General features: G+C 49.1%; 1 protein-coding gene across 8 annotated transcripts in view; it reads right to left on the bottom strand.

The window, feature by feature from the left end:
• Positions 1-20248, bottom strand: part of MYO9B (myosin IXB) — a 337738-nt gene that overhangs the window by 64524 nt on the left and 252966 nt on the right. For all 8 annotated transcript variants that reach the window (XM_069215688.1, XM_069215684.1, XM_069215681.1 and 5 more), the window contains one exon: positions 4337-4479. In XM_069215688.1, the coding sequence (XP_069071789.1) occupies positions 4337-4479 (143 nt within the window). The remainder of the gene's footprint in view (positions 1-4336; positions 4480-20248) is intronic.

Below are 20248 nucleotides of genomic sequence, written 5' to 3'. Positions count from 1 at the left end.
CAAACACCTCTGGGAGGACTCCCTAGCGACTGCGAGCCCGTGAGTAACCAGAGACGACCCCCCTGAGCCCCCACAACGACGCCTGCAGAGGAAATCCAGAGGCTCCCCCTGACCGCGACTGCCTCTAACAAGGGACCCAATGCCTGGAACCTACACTGCACCCGCAGCCCCCAGGACCTGAAGGAACCTAACTCCAGTGCAGCAGCGACCCCCAGGCGACCCTCTGCCTAGCCCATGTGGTGGCTACCCCAAGGAGCCCCCACCCGTCCCTGCCTGCATCGCTGAAGAGACCCCCGGGTCTCCCCATTGCTTTCAATACAAAACCCGATGCCTGTTTGCACTCTGCACCCGGCCGCCCTTGTGCCGCTGAGGGTGTACTTTCTGTGCCTACTTGTGTCCCCCCCCGGTGCCCTACAAAACGCCCCTTGTCTGCCCTCCGAGGACGTGGGTACGTACCTGCTGGAAGACTGGAACCGGGGCACCCCTGTTTCCATTGAAGTCTATGTGTTTTGGGCACCTATTTGACCTCTGCACCTGACCGGCCCTGAACTGCTGGTGTGGTAAATTTGGGGTTGCCTTGAACCCCCTACGGTGGGCTACCTTGGACCCAACTTTGAACCCTGTAAGTTTTTTACTTACCTGTGAACCTAACATTTACTTACCTCCCCCAGAAACTGTTTTGATTTTTGCACTGTGTCCACTTTTAAAATAGCTTATTGCCATTTTTGTCAAAACTGAACATGCTACTGTGATTATTCAAAGTTCCTAGAATACCTGAGTGAAATACCTTTTTATTTGAAGTATTACTTGTAAATCTTGAACCTGTGGTTCTTAAAATAAACTAAAAAAAAAAATGTTTCTATATAAAAACCTATCGGCCTGGAGTAAGTCTTTGAGTGTGTGTTCCTCATTTGTTGCCCGTGTGTGTACAACAAATGCTTAACACTACCCTCTGATAAGCCTACTGCTCGACCACACTACCACAAAATAGAGCATTAGAATGATCTACTTTTACCACTATCTTACCTCTAAGGGGAACCCTTGGACTCTATGCACACTATTTCTTACTTTGAAATAGTATATACAGAGCCAACTTCCTACAGGCATGCTATGGTGGTCTGAGTGTCCTGTTTTCCCCCTAGAAAAGTGATCCTGCATGATGGATGGGGCTTTGATTTCTCCCAGCTGAGAGTCAGGCCTAGGCTGCTGAGCAAGGAAACGCACTTTTTTGTTGACCTCCGTGCTCCTATATAGGTGTTCGCTTTTCTCAGCCAATAGTCTAGGTATGGGAATACTTGATGTTTTCTTCTCCTGAGAAAGGCTGCAATAGGAGCTAGGCACTTCGGGAATATCCTAGGAGCTGACTTTAGGCCAAATGGAAGGACTCGAAAGTGAAAATGGCTTCCGGCTAACATGAATCTCAGGTATTGTCTATAGGCTGGGTGAATGGGGATGTGGAAATAGGCATCCTTTAGGTCTAGTGTAGACATAAAATCTCCCTGGTTCAATCGCAGAAGGACATCCTGAAGGCTTATCATGCGAAAGGATTGTTTTCTCAAGTAGGTGTTTAATTCTCTGAGATCGAGGATCGACCTCCAGTCCTTCCACTTTTTGTGAATGAGAAAGAATCTGGAGTAAAAACCTCTTCCTCGCTGTGATGGAGGTACTCTTTCTATTGCACCCTAGGGGAGCATTTTGTTGATCTCTCTCTTGAGTTGTTCTGGATACTTCGGTGAAGTTCTGCGAGGAGGATTGGGAAGAGGTTTTTGGACAAACTCTAGTGTAGGTCCACACTTCATGAGCTCTAAGAACCATTTGTCCGATGTTATCCACCTAGAACCGGGTGAGGATGGTTGGGGGCAGCCAGAGCCTTGGGTGCATCATGCTCTGCGAGCGGAGTCTTTAGCAGGACGAGCTGAGCGACCCCTGGAGCCAGACCTGTGTAGGACGCTTGTGGCAGCTGCTTTTTGGTGAAGTATTGACAAAACTGCTGAGAGGAGGAAGGATACATCCGGTATCTGTATTGATGGTAGCCTCCCCTATACAAAGGCATTCCACACCTTCTTGTGGTTCGAAAGGAAGGCTTTAGAAACTGGAGAGTTCCCAAAGATTTTGATGTATCTGTGTCGGACTTAATTGACTGCAGTGTCTCGTCAATATGCTTACTAAACAATGCCTGGCCATCAAAAGGAAGATCTAGTATTTTATTCTGGACTTCAAGACGGAACGATGTGGCCTTTAACCAGCCTTGCCTCCGAAGGACAGCCGAACCTGAGAGCTGACGAAACGCAGTGGTGACTATGTCCATAGCACAATCTATCATTTCAGCTGAAGAACGCTCTCCCTCATGCAATGTCTTTTTTGCTTCTGACTTAACATCCTCCGGCAACTGATCAAAATGCAGGCGATGTCTGCCTATAATTGCCTGTCATATCTAGCTAACACTACCAGGGAGTTAGCCACTCTTATGATGCTAGACATTGACGAAAACCTCTTCCCGATGTTATCCAACCGTCTACCCTCTTTGTCCGGAGGTGCGGAAATTGGAGGAGAGGGATTCTTGGATCTTCTCTGTGGCGCTTGAGCGACCACTTAATCTGGATGGGGGTGACCAGTCAAAACATGCACAGAAGATGATTTTATATGCCTTTCAGAGCTGTTGGCAAGACCTCTTTCCCCTTTTGTGGAGAATTTATGAGGCAAAGTGGAAGGGCTGCGGCCTTTATAAGACCCTGAGGTGGTCTTTTTGTGGGCCTTTCTTGGATGCTCTGATAAGGATCTTGAATGAGATCTAGCTCTCTTAGATGACTTTCTGGACGATGTTGAGGAGTCATCGCTGTCTGAATCAGAGACTGGGTTGTTTCTAGATTTTAGTTTCTGCAGCCATATTAATAATCTGCCCTCTCTATCCTTCAGGGTCTTAGAAGAGAAGGTATGACATACCTTGCAGTCCTTCGCCGAGTGGTGTGGGTAAAGGCAGTATATGCAGTTCTGATGAGGGTCTTCAGAGTGTAATATTTTTTTCCCCCACAGGTCTTGCAGGATCTGAACAGACTTTTCCTTTCCTTGTCAGACATGCTTGTAGGCCTCACCCACAATCAGTCCGAACAAGTTTAAAAGAAGAATATCAACTTGAGGCAAATCCAAAAGATATGAAGAAAGAGCAGAGCTCTGAGGAGACTCCCTAGCACGACATGCAGTAGAAAACCTGAGGTACTGGAGCTTCTCTCAGGAGGGTTCTAGGGGGTGGTGTCTCCTGATTGGTGGGTTCTGAAGTTTAGTCCTTTTTCTTAAAAGAGGCGTAAGGGCCCTTAGGTTTAAATCTATGGTAACACTGCTTGGTTAAATGTACCGGGGGCTCCCATCTCGACAACGGGGAATGATTCAAGCATGTGAATCTATGAAAGTTCCAATACTGGAGTAACCATCTTAATCATACCATTCTACCAAGGCAAAGTAACTTCTCATAAAAGCTTTCAAGCACAATCCAAAGTAATTCTGCTGGGCAAACCCCAAAATTCAGTTCACCCAAAGGCCTTCAAAAGGTGTCTGTGTGCTGCAAGTCTCGCTATCAAATAATGAAGCGCCGCAGATAGTAATGAACCCTAATACAACTATCTCAGCTGCATAAAAGGAGTCTAACCTAGTGATCATGCGTGGAGCCGACCCACTTTATAATATCCCTTACTGTGGACATACAAACTGCAACAAGAAAAGAAAAGCTATCCCCCTTCTGATGGAAGCACATGCACAGTGGCAGCGGAAGCTAATAGGCAGACTAACGCCCTAACAGGTGTGGCATGAACACCCGGCTTCTCTACAACCCATCTCCATAACAGCCTGAAGAATCTTCTAACAGAGAACACTACAAATAAAAAGAATCATGTTTGCAACAGCCCTAAGCCCTACCAGGGCATAACCTATCTGAATTTAAGATGCAAATAAGCAATGCCAGGGTATAACCCATCTGAATTTAAGATGCAAACACGGACACATGAAGCGCAAACACCCGGTCTGCACAGGAAACACCTTGATAACAGACCAAAGCACAGACCTGCGGCATGAAAAAGCCTACAGAGAAACCAACTTCGTTACAGAAGAAGCAACTTCTGATGTGCCACAATCACACACCTAGACAAGACACACCTTCTTTAAAGGCTGAAACACGGACAGATACAGCACAAACACCCAACATCTTTAGGATCACTTTTTTGTAACAGACTAGAGCACCAGACAAGAGCACAACGAACATCTGGCCTGCACAAGGACCCTCAATCGTACCAGACCGAAGCACCAACAGGAACAAACCACAACATTTAGCCTGCACGGGACTTACCTTCATTCTTCTTGATCCTTGCGGTATCCGAAACAGCAAGAGAAAATCCGACTTCATCCCTGGCTTCCGGAGTCTGAATATTGTCTTTCGAGGATTTCTTTTCAGGTTTCTTTCCTAGCAGTCTGGAAAAAGGACCCCTATGTCTGAATAGACACAATGAAGAAATGTTATAAAATCGGATATTTATGAACACTGATTCTATATGAGGTCACAAGATGCTCACAGGATTGCATGTAAAGAGCATTCACCCCTGGCATCGTACATGCATGAACACAGCTCTGCTACATACTTGTTGCATGATTTCATTCATGCTCACCACAATAATCATAAATCCTCCTTACTGTGTCCTTCACATGGGAATTCACCCCCCATTTTCTTAATTAACTCATGTTATTGATAACAATGGCGGAGACCTCATTCTGAAATGTGCCAACAAGTCTCTCTTAGTTGCTGTTGCTAAAGCTTCAAGGTTTGACAAACATGCAGGGCGTGCCATCGTAGTTCTCACTCGAAGTGACTCTGAATGCTTGGAACAAAAATTAACCGAAAAAGCTCCAGAATTTAAGGATTTCTTTAAGACAGAATACGATGCCTGTGTCTCTTCCATGTTTAAAGTAGCAAACCTCATTCTACAGGGGGGACAACCTCGCAATACCTAACTAGGGAGTGAGATTCTTCAGTCGAATAAAAAGGCCCCCGGATGTTTGATAGGATCCTGCATATTATCTATACCAGTGGCTTGATGAGTAACCTATAATTAACTCTTTCCAAGCAAAATTTAGGACAGGTAAGAGTACAAGGAAACGGACCACTCATCTAGATTTAACCCTGACGAGGTCCACCAGACTCAAAGGGTCTGCTCTACATTTGTTGACCTAAAAATAGAAAGAATTTGTAGAAGAAGAAATAGAATTGCTATAGAGGGGGTTCGTTAGAGATTTCAACCCATACTGTATTTCATTCTTGGAAGAACAACATTTGCCTAGTTATCTTGGTTGGAGTAAAACCACCTCTAAACACCGACTGTAACCCAAAAAATTTGGTAAGGTTGTACGTTGGCTCAATAGTTTTAGATTACTTGGCAAGGATGTTCCTAAATCCTTGTATACCTTACAGTGGGGAACATATGTAAATATAATGGTTAGGCAGTGTCAATTTTTCCGGTCGCCAATCACCATATGGGGATCCCCAAATGTTCTGCAGTGTGAATTGAGATTATAGCACATCAGAGACTCTAATATGAAATATTTTGAATGCAGAAGGAATTGTTGATTAACCCTGATGAAGGATTCAAACTAGAAACTTTTTCTCCACATTCAGAGCCCTGATGGGGTCTCCAACTTAAGCCTCCTGTAAGGAAATGTCTCCTTGGCATAGTTAACCCCTAACTTTTTGCCTTTGCTGATTTTTTTGCCTTTGCTGATGCAAAGTTATGATTTGAAAGTGTGCCGGGACCCTGCTAACCAGGCCCCAGCACCAGTGTTATTTCCCTAAACTGTACCTTTTTCTCCACAACTGGCACACCCTGGCACTCAGTTAAGTCCCTTGTAACTGGTACCCCTGGTACCAAGGGCCCTGATGCCAGGGAAGGTCTTCAAGGGCTGCAGCATGTCTTATGCCACCCTGGGGACCCCTCACTCAGCACATGCACACTGCCTCTCAGCTTGTGTGTGTGCTGGTGGGGAGGAAAGGACTAAATCGACATAGCACTCCCCTCAGAGTGCCATGCCAACCCCACACTGCCTGTGGAGGTGAGGGCATATGTGCATGAGCAATATCTCCCTACAGTGTCTAAGCAAAACCTTAGACATTGTAAGTGCAGGGTAGCCTTAAGAGTATATGGTCTGGGCGTTTGTCAAACACGAACTCCACAGTTCCATAACGGTTACACTGAAAACTGGGAAGTTTGGTATCAAACTTCTCAGCACAATAAATGCACACTGATGACAGTGTGCAATTTATTTTAACATACACCCAGAGAGCATCTTAGAAATGCCCCCTGAATACCTACCCGACTTCTGGTGTAGGCTGACCAGTTTCTGCCAGCCTGCCACACACCAGACATATTGCTGGCCACATGGGGAGAGTGCCTTTGTCACTCTGTGGCCAGGAACAAAACCTGTACTGGGTTGAGGTGCTTCTCACCTCCCCCTGCAGGAACTGTAACACCTGGCGGTGAGCCTCAAAGGCTCACCCCTTTTGGTACAGTGCCCCAGGGCATCCCAGCTAGTGGAGATGTCCGCCCCTCTGGCCACTGCCCCCACTTTTGGCTGCAAGGCTGAAGGAGATAATGAGAAAAACAAGGAGGAGTCACCCACCAGTCAGGACAGTCCCTAAGGTGTCCTGAGCTGAGGTGACCCCTGCCTTAAGAAATCCTCCATCTTGAGTTTGGAGGATTCTCCCAATAGGATTAGGGATGTGCCCCCCTCCCCACAAGGAGGAGGCACAAAGGGGGTGTAGCAACCCTCAAGGACAGTAGCCATTGAGTACTGCCCTCCCAGACCTAAACACACCACTAAATTCAGTATTTAGGGGCACCCCAGATCCCAGGAAATCAGATTCCTGCAACCTGAAGAAACAAGAAGAACTGCTGACCTACAAGCATGCAGATAAGGAGGAAGAAGACAACTGCTTTGGCCCCGGCCCTACCGGCCTGTCTCCAACTTCGAAAACCTGCTCCAGCGACACATCCGACAGGGACCAGCGACCTCTGAAGCCTCAGAGGTCTGCCCTGGACTAAAGGACCAAGAAACTCTAGTGAACAGACGCCTGCAGAGAGAATCTAGAGGCTCCCCCTGACCACGACTGCCTGTAACAAGGGACCCGATGCCTGGAACCAACACTGCACCCGCAGCCCCCAGGACCTGAAGGAACCGAACTTCGACGCAGGAGTGACCCCCAGGCGACCCTCTGCCAAGCCCAGGTGGTGGCTGTCCCGAGAAGCCCCCGTGCCTGCCTGAACCGCTAGAGTGAGCCCCGGGTCCCTCCATTGTTTCTTACCTGAAACCCGACGCCTGCTTTGCACACTGCACCCGGCCGCCCCTGTGCCGCTGAGGGTGTGTTTTGTTTGCCTACTTGTGTCCCACCCAGTGCTCTACAAAACCCCCCTGGTCTGCCCCCCGAAGACACAGGTACTTACCTGCTGGCAGACTGGAACAGGAGAACCCCTGTTCCCCATAGGCACCTATGCGTTTTGGGCACCACCTTTGACCTCTGCACTTGACCGGCCCTGAGCTGCTGGTGTCTTAACTTTGGGGTTGCCTTGAACCCCTAACGGTGGGCTGCCTATGCCCCAGAACTGAGACTTGTAAGTGTTTTACTTACCTCCTAATCTAATCTTTACTTACCTCCTCCAGGAACTGTTGATTTTAGCACTGTGTCCACTTTGATTATAGCTTATTGCCATTTTTACAAAGACTGTATATGATATTGCTTTTATTCAAAGTTCCTAAAGTATCTAAGTGAGGTACCTTACATTTAAAGTATTTAATGTAAATCTTGTACCTGTGGTTCTTAAAATAAACTAAGAAAATATATTTTTCAATATAAAAACCTATTGGCATGCAATTAAGTCTTTGAGTGTGTGTTCCTCATTTATTCCCTGTGTGTGTACAACAAATGCTTAACACTACCCTCTGATAAGCCTACTGCCCAACCACACTACCACAAAATAGAGCATTGGAATTATCTAATTTTGCCACTATCTTACCTCTAAGGGGAACCCTTGGACTCTGTGCACACTATCTCTTACTTTGAGATAATATATACAGAGCCAACTTCCTACAGGAGAGAAAATATGTATGGCAGTGTCTACACAGCAACTTACAAGACTAACAGATCAAGGTCCTAGGCCACACGAACAGGTCACCTCAGGCATCACTGGGGCAGCCGGGTGCAGTTCAGAGTCGGGTGCCCCATGTAAGTCTACGGGTATCGATCCAGTCACAAAGATGCTGCAGGGGTAGACTGAGAGTCCAATCCAGGTGAATCACAAAGAGAGTTCAAGCCTTGCAATTCTCAGGGACATAGGGACACCAGTGGTCTTGTTATCCTCGGTCCAGGGCGTCCAGGTGCATAAGTGGTCTGGACCATCGGGTTTTCGTCACCGGGGGCGGTCGCGGTAGAGGGGGGCTCACACAGAAATAGGCTGCAGGAGTGGACTGTGGATCCAGTCCGACCTAACCAACAAGTGGCCTCAGGGCTCTCGAGTCTCAGGGACGTAGTGACACCTGAGGTCCTCTTCTCTTCCGTCCAAGGCATCTGGGTGCAGAGGACTGTAGGATCTCCGTCACCGGACTTTGTCACAATATGAGGGAGGTCTCTAGAAACAGGCTGCAGATGTTGTCGGGAAGTCCACAGGGGGCAAACTCAAAGTGGGCCTAAAGGTGGGCTTTGTCTCTGGAGGGTCTGAAAACCACACTGGCACCGTTGACCCGCATCAGCTGGGGCTAGGCGTCTCAGGTCTAGTGGTGCTGTCGGGTGTCCGATTTTTGGCAGTCCCAGTCCTCCAGTTCTTTCCTTAGTTGCCTGCAGATGCAGGAAAGCAGCTTGTAAGGAAATGCCTCCTTGGCATGGTTACCCCCTGACTTTTTGCCTTTGCTGATGCTATGTTTTGAATTGAAAGTGTGCTGAGGCCTGCTAACCAGGCCCCAGCACCAGTGTTCTTTCCCTAACCTGTACTTTTGTATCCACAATTGGCACACCCTGGCATCCAGGTAAGCCCCTTGTAACTGGTACTTCTGGTACCAAGGGCCCTGATGCCAGGGAAGGTCTCTAAGGGCTGCAGCATGTCTTATGCCACCCTGGAGACCCCTCACTCAGCACAGACACACTGCTTGCCAGCTTGTGTGTGCTGGTGAGAACAAAATGAGTAAGTCGACATGGCACTCCCCTCAGGGTGCCATGCCAGCCTCTCACTGCCTATGCAAGTATAGATAAGTCACCCCTCTAGCAGGCCTTACAGCCCTAAGGCAGGGTGCACTATACCATAGGTGAGGTCACCAGTGCATGAGCACTGTGCCCCTACAGTGTCTAAGCCAAACCTTAGACATTGTAAGTGCAGGGTAGCCATAAGAGTATATGGTCTGGGAGTCTGTCAAACACGAACTCCACAGCACCATAATGGCTACATAAAACTGGGAAGTTTGGTATCAAACTTCTCAGCACAATAAATGCACACTGATGCCAGTGTACATTTTATTGTGAAACACACCCCAGAGGGCACCTTAGAGGTGCCCCCTGAAACTGTATCCAACTATCTGTGTAGGCTGACTGGTTCCAGCAGCCTGCCACACTAGAGACATGTTGCTGCCCCCATAGGGAGAGTGCCTTTGTCACTCTGAGGCCAGTAACAAAGCCTGCACTGGGTGGAGATGCTAACACCTCCCCCAGGCAGGAGCTGTAACACCTGGCGGTGAGCCTCAAAGGCTCACCCCTTTGTTCCAGCACCGCAGGACACTCCAGCTAGTGGAGTTGCCTGCCCCCTCCGGCCACGGCCCCTACTTTTGGCGGCAAGGCCGGAGAAAATAATGAGAATAACAAGGAGGAGTCACTGGCCAGTAAGGACAGCCCCTAAGGTGTCCTGAGCTGAAGTGACTAACGTTTAGAAATCCTCCATCTTGCAGATGGAGGATTCCCCCAATAGGATTAGGGATGTGACCCCCTCCCCTTGGGAGGAAGCACAAAGAGGGTGTACCCACCCTCAGTGCTAGTAGCCATTGGCTACTAACCCCCCAGACCTAAACACGCCCTTAAATTTAGTATTTAAGGGCTCCCCTGAACCTAAGAATTTAGATTCCTGCAACTTACAAGAAGAAGAGGACTGCTGAGCTGAAAGACCCCTGCAGAGGAAGAAAAGAAGACACCAACTGCTTTGGCCCCAGACCTACTGGCCTGTCTCCTGCCTTCCAAAAGAAACCTGCTCCAGCGACGCTTTCCCAAGGACCAGCGACCTCTGAATCCTCAGAGGACTGCCCTGCTTCAAGAAAGACAAGAAACTCCTGAGGACAGCGGCACTGCTCCAAAAGAACTGCAACTTTGTTTCAAAGGAGCAGATTTAAAGACCCCTGCAAATCCCCGCAAGAAGCGTGAGACTTGCAACACTGCACCCGGCGACCCCGACTCGACTGGTGGAGAAACAACACCTCAGGGAGGACCCTCCGGCGACTCCGAGACCGTGAGTAACCAAAGTTGTCCCCCCTGAGCCTCCACAGCGACGCCTGCAGAGGGAATCCCGAGGCTCCCCCTGACCGCGACTGCCTGAACTCCATTTCCTGACGGCTGGAAAAGACCCTGCACCCGCAGCCCCCAGCACCTGAAGGATCGGAACTTCTGTGCAGGAGTGACCCCCAGGAGGCCCTCTCCCTTGCCTAGGTGGTGGCTACCCTGAGGAGCCCCCTCCTTGCCTGCCTGCACCGCTGAAGAGACCCCTTGGTCTCCCATTGAAACCTACAGAGAACCCGACGCTTGTTTGCAAACTGCACCCGGCCGCCCCCGCGCTGCTGAGGGTGTACTTTTTGTGTGGACTTGTGTCCCCCCCGGTGCCCTACAAAACCCCCCTGGTCTGCCCTCCGAAGACGCGGGTACTTACCTGCTGACAGACTGGAACCGGGGCACCCCCTGCTCTCCATTGAAGCCTATGTGTTTTGGGCACCTCTTTGACCTCTGCACCTGACCGGCCCTGAGCTGCTGGTGTGGTAACTTTGGGGTTGCTCTGAACCTCCAACGGTGGGCTACCTTGGACCCAAAACTGAACCCTGTAGGTAATTTACTTACCTGCTAAAACTAACAATACTTTACCTCCCCCAGGAACTGTGAAAATTGCACAGTGTCCACTTTTAAAACAGCTATTTGTGTTTTATGTGAAAAGTATATATGCTACTGTAATTATTCAAAGTTCCTAAAGTACTTACCTGCAATACCTTTCTAATGAGATATTACATGTAGAATTTGAACCTGTGCTTCTTAAAATAAACTAAGAAAATATATTTTTCTATAACAAAACCTATTGGCTGGATTTGTCTCTGAGTGTGTGTTCCTCATTTATTGCCTGGGTGTATGTACAACAAATGCTTAACACTACTCCTTTGATAAGCCTACTGCTCGACCACACTACCACAAAATAGAGCATTAGTATTATCTCTTTTTGCCACGATCTTACCTCTAAGGGGAACCCTTGGACTCTGTGCATGCTATTCCTTACTTTGAAATAGCACATACAGAGCCAACTTCCTACAGGGGGTAATCAGTCCATTGTTTGATAACACGATATAGCCTATTCACATGTAAGATGTGAACGACCCTCCCTCTTCCCAGCCCTGTAATATCTCATTCGAAAGGTATTGCAGGTAAGTACTTTAGGAACTTCAAAATCATCAAAATTGCATGTATACTTTTCAAGTTATTCACAAATAGCTGTTTTAAAAGTGGACACTTAGTGCAATTTTCACAGTTCCTAGGGGAGGTAAGTATTTGTTAGGTGAACCAGGTAAGTAAGACACTTACAGGGCTTAGTTCTTGGTCCAAGGTAGCCCACCGTTGGGGGTTCAGAGCAACCCCAAAGTCACCACACCAGCAGCTCAGGGCCGGTCAGGTGCAGAGTTCAAAGTGGTGCCCAAAACACATAGGCTAGAATGGAGAGAAGGGGGTGCCCCGGTTCCGGTCTGCTTGCAGGTAAGTACCCGCGTCTTCGGAGGGCAGACCAGGGGGGTTTTGTAGGGCACCGGGGGGGACACAAGTCCACACAGAAATTTCACCCTCAGCAGCGCGGGGGCGGCCGGGTGCAGTGTAGAAACAAGCGTCGGGTTTGTAATGGAAGTCAATGGGAGATCTAGGGATCTCTTCAGCGCTGCAGGCAGGCAAGGGGGGGGTTCCTCGGGGAAACCTCCACTTGGTCAAGGGAGAGGGACTCCTGGGGGTCACTCCTCCAGTGAAAGTCCGGTCCTTCAGGTCCTGGGGGCTGCGGGTGCAGGGTCTCTCCCAGGTGTCGGGACTTAGGATTCAAAGAGTCGCGGTCAGGGGAAGCCTCGGGATTCCCTCTGCAGGCGGCGCTGTGGGGGCTCAGGGGGGACAGGTTTTTGTACTCACAGTCTTAGAGTAGTCCTGGGGTCCCTCCTGAGGTGTTGGATCGTCACCAGCCGAGTCGGGGTCGCCGGGTGCAGTGTTGCAAGTCTCACGCTTCTTGCGGGGAGCTTGCAGGGTTCTTTAAAGCTGCTGGAAACAAAGTTGCAGCTTTTCTTGGAGCAGGTCCGCTGTCCTCTGGAGTTTCTTGTCTTTTCGAAGCAGGGGCAGTCCTCAGAGGATGTCGAGGTCGCTGGTCCCTTTGGAAGGCGTCGCTGGAGCAGGATCTTTGGAAGGCAGGAGACAGGCCGGTGAGTTTCTGGAGCCAAGGCAGTTGTCGTCTTCTGGTCTTCCGCTGCAGGGGTTTTCAGCTGGGCAGTCCTTCTTCTTGTAGTTGCAGGAATCTAATTTTCTAGGGTTCAGGGTAGCCCTTAAATACTAAATTTAAGGGCGTGTTTAGGTCTGGGGGGTTAGTAGCCAATGGCTACTAGCCCTGAGGGTGGGTACACCCTCTTTGTGCCTCCCCCCAAGGGGAGGGGGTCACAATCCTAACCCTATTGGGGGAATCCTCCATCTGCAAGATGGAGGATTTCTAAAAGTTAGAGTCACCTCAGCTCGGGACACCTTAGGGGCTGTCCTGACTGGCCAGTGACTCCTCCTTGTTTTTCTCATTATCTTCTCCGGCCTTGCCGCCAAAAGTGGGGCCTGGCCGGAGGGGGCGGGCAACTCCACTAGCTGGAGTGTCCTGCTGGGTTGGCAGAAAGGAGGTGAGCCTTTGAGGCTCACCGCCAGGTGTGACAATTCCTGCCTGGGAGAGGTGTTAGCATCTCCACCCAGTGCAGGCTTTGTTACTGGCCTCAGAGTGACAAAGGCACTCTCCCCATGGGGCCAGCAACATGTCTCGGTTTGTGGCAGGCTGCTAAAACTAGTCAGCCTACACAGATAGTCGGTTAAGTTTCAGGGGGCACCTCTAAGGTGCCCTCTGTGGTGTATTTTACAATAAAATGTACACTGGCATCAGTGTGCATTTATTGTGCTGAGAAGTTTGATACCAAACTCCCCAGTTTTCAGTGTAGCCATTATGGTGCTGTGGAGTTCGTGTTTGACAAACTCCCAGACCATATACTCTTATGGCTACCCTGCACTTACAATGTCTAAGGTTTTGTTTAGACACTGTAGGGGTACCATGCTCATGCACTGGTACCCTCACCTATGGTATAGTGCACCCTGCCTTAGGGCTGTAAGGCCTGCTAGAGGGGTGTCTTACCTATACTGCATAGGCAGTGAGAGGCTGGCATGGCACCCTGAGGGGAGTGCCATGTCGACTTACTCGTTTTGTCCTCACTAGCACACACAAGCTGGCAAGCAGTGTGTCTGTGCTGAGTGAGAGGTCTCCAGGGTGGCATAAGACATGCTGCAGCCCTTAGAGACCTTCCTTGGCATCAGGGCCCTTGGTACTAGAAGTACCAGTTACAAGGGACTTATCTGGATGCCAGGGTCTGCCAATTGTGGATACAAAAGTACAGGTTAGGGAAAGAACACTGGTGCTGAGGCCTGGTTAGCAGGCCTCAGCACACTTTCAATTGTAAACATAGCATCAGCAAAGGCAAAAAGTCAGGGGGCAACCATGCCAAGGAGGCATTTCCTTACACCCCCCTACTGATATCTCGAGACAGGGCTGGGTTGAAAGGGTGTTGAGCTTGACTTGAAAGGACTCCTTTGAAGTTACCCCCTAAACAAAGGCATTTTTAAGTATAAGTACAAAGGGATTGCTGCCTGATTTTGAGCGCTTTGGAACTGGGACCGAACCTCTGCCTGAGGGACTGCGAGACTGCGCAAAGGACTCATCTGGACTATTCTTCTTTATTGCCCTGCTGCCTGGTGTCTGCTGGGTGGCCCAACTGACTCATCTGGATTGCTTTTCTATAAGTTGCTCTGCTGCCGTCTGTTCCCTGACTGCCAACGACACTGGGTGTTACCCGGAGGAACCACCATCAGTGTTGTCTGCTTAGTTGTGCTGATCTGTCTGTCTACTGCACCCCTTGGGCCCTCACTGTTCTCCAGGGACTGCTGCTCTACAATCCCTGGCTGTGTATTGTTAGCTGGGTGAGCGCTTTATTCCTCACTCCCACCCCCTGAAGCCTAGCGTATGGGGAGCTCTGTGTCCTGCCCCTTGATCTGTCCTTAAATCAGCATGGGGGAGTGCACCAGCTTTTTTTCACCCCTAGCTCTCCACCTAGCGTGTAGTGAGCAATTTAGTGTTTCCCCACCTGCTGTGATCCCGGTGTGAAGTCTGGCCCAGGGAAAGGGTGGGCTGCTCTGTTCTTGCGCTTCGTGCTGCTACTCAAGAAGTGTGGGCGCTTTGCCTTGTCTGGGGTGCCTGCACGCAGTGCCTAGTAAACACACCGTGTAGGAAAATGGCTCCCTGTTGCAGTTACCCCCCACTTTTGGCCTGATACTGATGCTGACGTGCCAGAGAAGTGTGCTGGGACCCTGCTAACCAGGGTCCAGCACCAGTGTTTTTTCACCTAAAATGTACCATTGTTTCCACAATTGGCACACCCCTGGCACACAGATAAGTCCTTTGTAAAAGGTACCAGTGGTACCGAGGGCCTTGTGACCAGGGAAAGTCTCTAAGGGCTGCAGCATGTGTTGAGCCACCCTAAGGGACCCCTCACCTAACACATGCACACGCCATTGTAGATTATGTGTGTTGGTGGGGAGAAAAAGGCAAAGTCGGCATGGCATCCCCCTCAGGATGCCATGCTTACAAAATACTGCCCGTGGCATAGGTAAGTCACCCCTCTAGCAGGCCTTACAGCCCGAAGGTAGGGTGCACTATACCACAGGTGAGGGCATAGCTGCATGGGCAATATGCCCCTACAGTGTCTAAGTCTATTCTTAGACATTGTAAGTACAGTGTGGCCATATTAAGTATATGGTCTGGGAGTTTGTCAAAAACTAACTCCACAGCTCCACAATGGCTACACTGAATAATGGGAAGTTTGGTATCAAATGTCTCAGAAGAATAAACCCACACTGATGCCGGTTGTAGGAAGATGGCTCTGTATATACTATTTCAAAGTAGGAAATAGTGTGCACAGAGTCAAAGGGTTCCTCTTAGAGGTAAGATAGTGGCAAAAAGAGATCATTCTAATGCTCTATTTTGTGGTAGTGTGGTTGAGCAGTAGGCTTATCAGAGGGTAGTGTTAAGCATTTGTTGTACACACACAGGCAATAAATGAGTAACACACACTCAAAGACAATTCCAGGCCAATAGGTTTTTATATTGAAAAATATATTTTCTTAGTTTATTTTAAGAACCACAGGTTCAAGATTTACAAGTAATACTTTAAATGTAAGGTACTTCTCTTAGATACTCTAGGAACTTTGAATAAAAGCAATATCACATACAGTCTTTGTAAAAATGGCAATAAGCTATTTTCAAAGTGGACAAAGTGCAGAAATCAACAGTTCCTGGGGGAGGTAAGTAAAGGTTGGTTTTGAAGGTAAGTAAAACACTTACAAGTCTCAAGTTTGGGGCATAGGCAGCACACCATTGGGGGTTCAAGGCAAACCCAAAGTTATCTCACCAGCAGCTCAGGGCCGGTCAGGTGCAGAGGTCAAAGAGGTGCCCAAAACACATAGGCGCCTATGGGGAACAGGGGTGCTCCGGTCCTAGTTTGCCAGCAGGTAAATACTTGCGTCCTTGGGGGCAGACCAGAGGGGTTTTGTAGAGTACTGGGAGGGACACAAGAATGCACAGAAAGCACACCCTCAGCGGCACAGGAGCGGCCGGCTGCAGTGTGCAAACAGGCATCGGGTTTTAGATTGAAAACAATAGAGAGACCCGGGGGGGGGGGGCGTTGTCCACTTCAACGATGCAGGCAGGCACAGGGGGGGCTCCTTGGGGCAGCCACCACCTGGGCTAGGCAGAGGGTCGCCTGGGGGTCGCTCTTGCACTGGAGTTTGGTTCCTATAGGTCCTGGGGGCTGCGGGTGCAGTGTTGGTTCCAGGCGTTGGGTCCCTTGTTACAGGCAGTCGTGGTCAGGGGGAGCCTCTGGATTCTGCAGGCGTCGTTGTGGGGGCCCAGGGGGGTCGTCTTTGGTTACTCACGGGCTCGCAGTCGCCGGGGAGTCCTCCCTGAGGTGTTGGTATTCTGCAGGTCGAGCCGGGGGCATCGGGTGCAGAGTGTGAAGTCTCATGCTTCCGGCAGGAAACGTGAAGTTTTTAAAGTTGTTGAAAAGTTGCAAGTTTGTTGCTGATTGTTGAGCAGAGCCGCTGCTCACTGGAGTTTCTTGGTCCTGGAGGTCATGGCAGTCTTCTGAGGTCGCTGGTCCCTGTCGGATGCGTCGCTTGAGCAGGTTTTCGAGGTTGGAGACAGGCCGGTAGGGCTGGGGCCAAATCAGTTTTCATCTTCCTCTTTCTCTGCAGGCTTGTAGGTCAGCAGCCCTTCTTCTTTCTTCAGGTTGCAAGAATTAGATTTCCTGGGATCTGGGGAGCCCCTAAATACTGAATTTAGTGGTGTGTTTAGGTCTGGGAGGGCAGTAGCCAATGGCTACTGTCCTTGAGGGTGGCTACACCCTCTTTGTGCCTCCTCCCTGTGGAGAGGGGGGCACATCCCTAATCCTATTGGGGTAATCCTCCAAACTCAAGATGGAGGATTTCTCAAGGCAGGGGTCACCTCAGCTCAGGACACCTCTAGGGCTGTCCTGACTGGTGGGTGACTCCTCCTTGTTTTTCTCATTATCGCCTCCAGCCTTGCCGCCAAAAGTGGGGGTAGTGGCCGGAGGGGCGGGCATCTCCACTAGATGGGATGCCCTGGGGCGCTGTAACAAAGTGGGTGAGCCTTTGAGGCTCACCGCCAGGAGTTACAGTTCCTGCAGGGGTAGGTGAGAAGCACCTCCACCCAGTACAGGCTTTGTTCCAGGCCACAGAGTGACAAAGGCACTCTCCCCATGTGGCCAGCAACATGTCTGGTGTGTGGCAGGCTGGCAGAAACTGGTCAGCCCACACTAGAAGTCGGGTAGGTATTTAGGGGGCATCTCTAAGATGCCCTCTGGGTGTATGTTACAATAAATTGCACACTGGCATCAGTGTGCATTTATTGTGCTGAGAAGTTTGGTATCAAACTTCCCAATTTTCAGTGTAGCCATTATGGAACTGTGGAGTTCGTGTTTGACAAACGCCCAGACCATATACTCTTATGGTTACCCTGCACTTACAATGTCTAAGGTTTTGCTTAGACACTGTAGGGGCATAGTGCTCATGCACATTTGCCCTCACCTGTGGTATAGTGCACCCTGCCTTAGGGCTGTAAGGCCTGCTAGAGGGGTGACTTACCTATGCCACAGGCAATGTGAGGTTGGCATGGCACTCTGACGGGAGTGCCATGTCGACTTCGTAATTTTCTCCCCACCAGTACACACTAGCTGTGAAGCAGTGTGCATGTGCTGAGTGAGGGATCTCCAGGGTAGCATAAGACATGCTGCAGCCCTTAGAGACCTTCCCTGGCATCAGGGCCCTTGGTACCAGGGGTACCAGTTACAACGGACTTACCGGAGTGCCAGGGTTGTGCCAATTGTGGGGACAAAGGTACAGTTTAGGGAAAGAACACTGGTGCTGGGGCCTGGTTAGCAGGGTCCCAGCACACTTTTAAATCATAACTTAGCATCAGCAAAGGCAAAAAGTTAGGGGGTAACCATGCCAAGGAGGCATTTCCTTGCAGCAGGGTATTACTGAGACACGTCATCTTTGGTCTAATGGTGTTTTGTGCAATCCAGTTTATTTTTATATAACCTGTGGAGGAGTTTTCTTTGTGGAGTATTCATTCTGTCACGTGTGCTGTGTGTGTGTTGTGCAAATGCTTTACACATTGCCTGTGGACTGCTCGTGCTAAGCTACCAAAGGGGTAAGCAGGGGTTATCTTGGGTGTGTATCTCCCTTGCCCTGACTAGAGTGGTGGGTTCAGCCTGGATGAGGTGCATACTCTAGCCAACCAGAAATCCCATTTCTAACAGTGGTCCAATAGGTATATGTCCTGATGGTGACCCTATAAACAACAAGTGGTCAAAACACCATCAATGCTTTCAGAAGCCAACTGAATATGAACATTTGTAATGTGTTTGCATGGACCTTGTGTGGTCCTCACGGTTTGTACTTTGGATCCATCGCTTTTATCTTTCAACACTGTTGATTCTGTGTATTCATATGTTGTGTTTGTTTGGAGCCATTTCTAATGGGTTATAAGTGTTTTTGGTACAATTATATTTGCTTTTTAATTATCTTGTTGTTGGTACCTTTCTTGATTATTTCATATCTTTTTTCAATTATTTTGATTTATCGAGTCTCCTGGAACTATTGTAGTTAATAATATATGGATACCTTAGAGTGGCACAAGCTATGCTGCAGCTCTCAGGGACCCACTTTAGTACCTGTGCCCTAGGTGCCAGAGGCACCACTCACTAGGGACTTAGAGGTTCTAAAGGCCTTGTTCACTTGTAGATCAAGTGACCAGTTGTCTTGTCTTGTCTTTGGGGAAGGAACACTGGCACATGAGATCTGGTTAGCAGGAACCCAGTGCACTTCAGTCAAAGCTCCATCATAACAGGCAAAAAGAAAACAGTTTCCTACAAGGAGGACGAGAACTTTCAATGTACAATGTGCCGCACCCATTGGTTCAATGTTATGGGCTCCAATGCAGGGCAAAAAAGGTACATTTTCTCCCTAGCTATGCGATTGCTGGAGGGGGTCAACTGTGAGGAGTCAAGTCAGTTTCTGGTTGACCTAGAATAGTGGTTACGGGGAGCTCCTCTTTCACCCAGATATACCATATCTTTGTCTCTGGTTTCTTTTGGGTGCATGGCCCTGACTGTGTCCAGACTGCTTTTCCATATAATACTGAAGTTATGCCAAAATAATTATGGGTGGAATGCTTGAATTAATCTTAGAAAAAAGAACAGATGATAGACGGAATGTTGAACAATGCAAATGTTCACCCCCAGTCACAAGGTCTGGGTTTAATCCATAATTTTTTTTGCCCACCACCCCACCCCAGTTTGGACCCAGCCATATGGTAATCAGTCTTGACCCTGTTCCCCATGGGAACAGTTCAGCCCAAACAGCCAGACCAGGTCCTCCCTGGACTCGAGACAAGCATCTATGACCGATTTCTGGGTATCACCCCTCGTCAGCCAGTCTTGCTTAAATCTTAGCCACTGGTGATCAATCAAGGCCACAGCCCAGTCCATTGCTGTTTTGCACACCATGCCACCTCAGTTTGGACCAACCCAGAAGTAAATCAGCTCCAACCTGGCTCCAATAGCAACAGTCTAGCCCGAGCTGCCAGGCCAGTTCCCCGCTGAACCAGAACACAAGCAACCCAAGACCAGTTTCACCCTTATCAGATTTCATAAGTCATGTACAGCTTGGTTCCAGTGGCACGGCATGCACAGGATGCATGTCTGGGCACACCCGGCCCACTTATGGCATCGCAGTGGAGTATAGAAAACGGTGATGGGTGGAATGCTTGAATTGATCTCGGTCAATGGGAATCACTATGGGCCACTTCCCAGTTCATCATTATTTTGCACACCATGCCAGCTTATCACCTTTTTATATGCTTCAGTGTAATACCCGGAGAGGAATAGAATGCTGCAGAGCTCAGTCATCCCTGTCTACTAAATAGATCTGCTCTGGCCTGCTGGTGAAAGCCATTCATTACAGTGTCTATGACTGCTGCTGATGTTGTTGCATCAGCGTGGTTGGTTCGTGGGCTTGCCTTTTAAAATTTGCTTGATTTCATTAGTGAAAGACATGCATACGTCATTGCCTTTTCCGGTGTTTAGCCCTCCT

The sequence above is a fragment of the Pleurodeles waltl genome, chromosome 12 (genome assembly GCF_031143425.1).
Source record: "Pleurodeles waltl isolate 20211129_DDA chromosome 12, aPleWal1.hap1.20221129, whole genome shotgun sequence".
NCBI classification, from domain to species: Eukaryota; Metazoa; Chordata; class Amphibia; order Caudata; family Salamandridae; genus Pleurodeles; species Pleurodeles waltl.
This window is presented reverse-complemented; position numbering and strand designations above follow the sequence as displayed.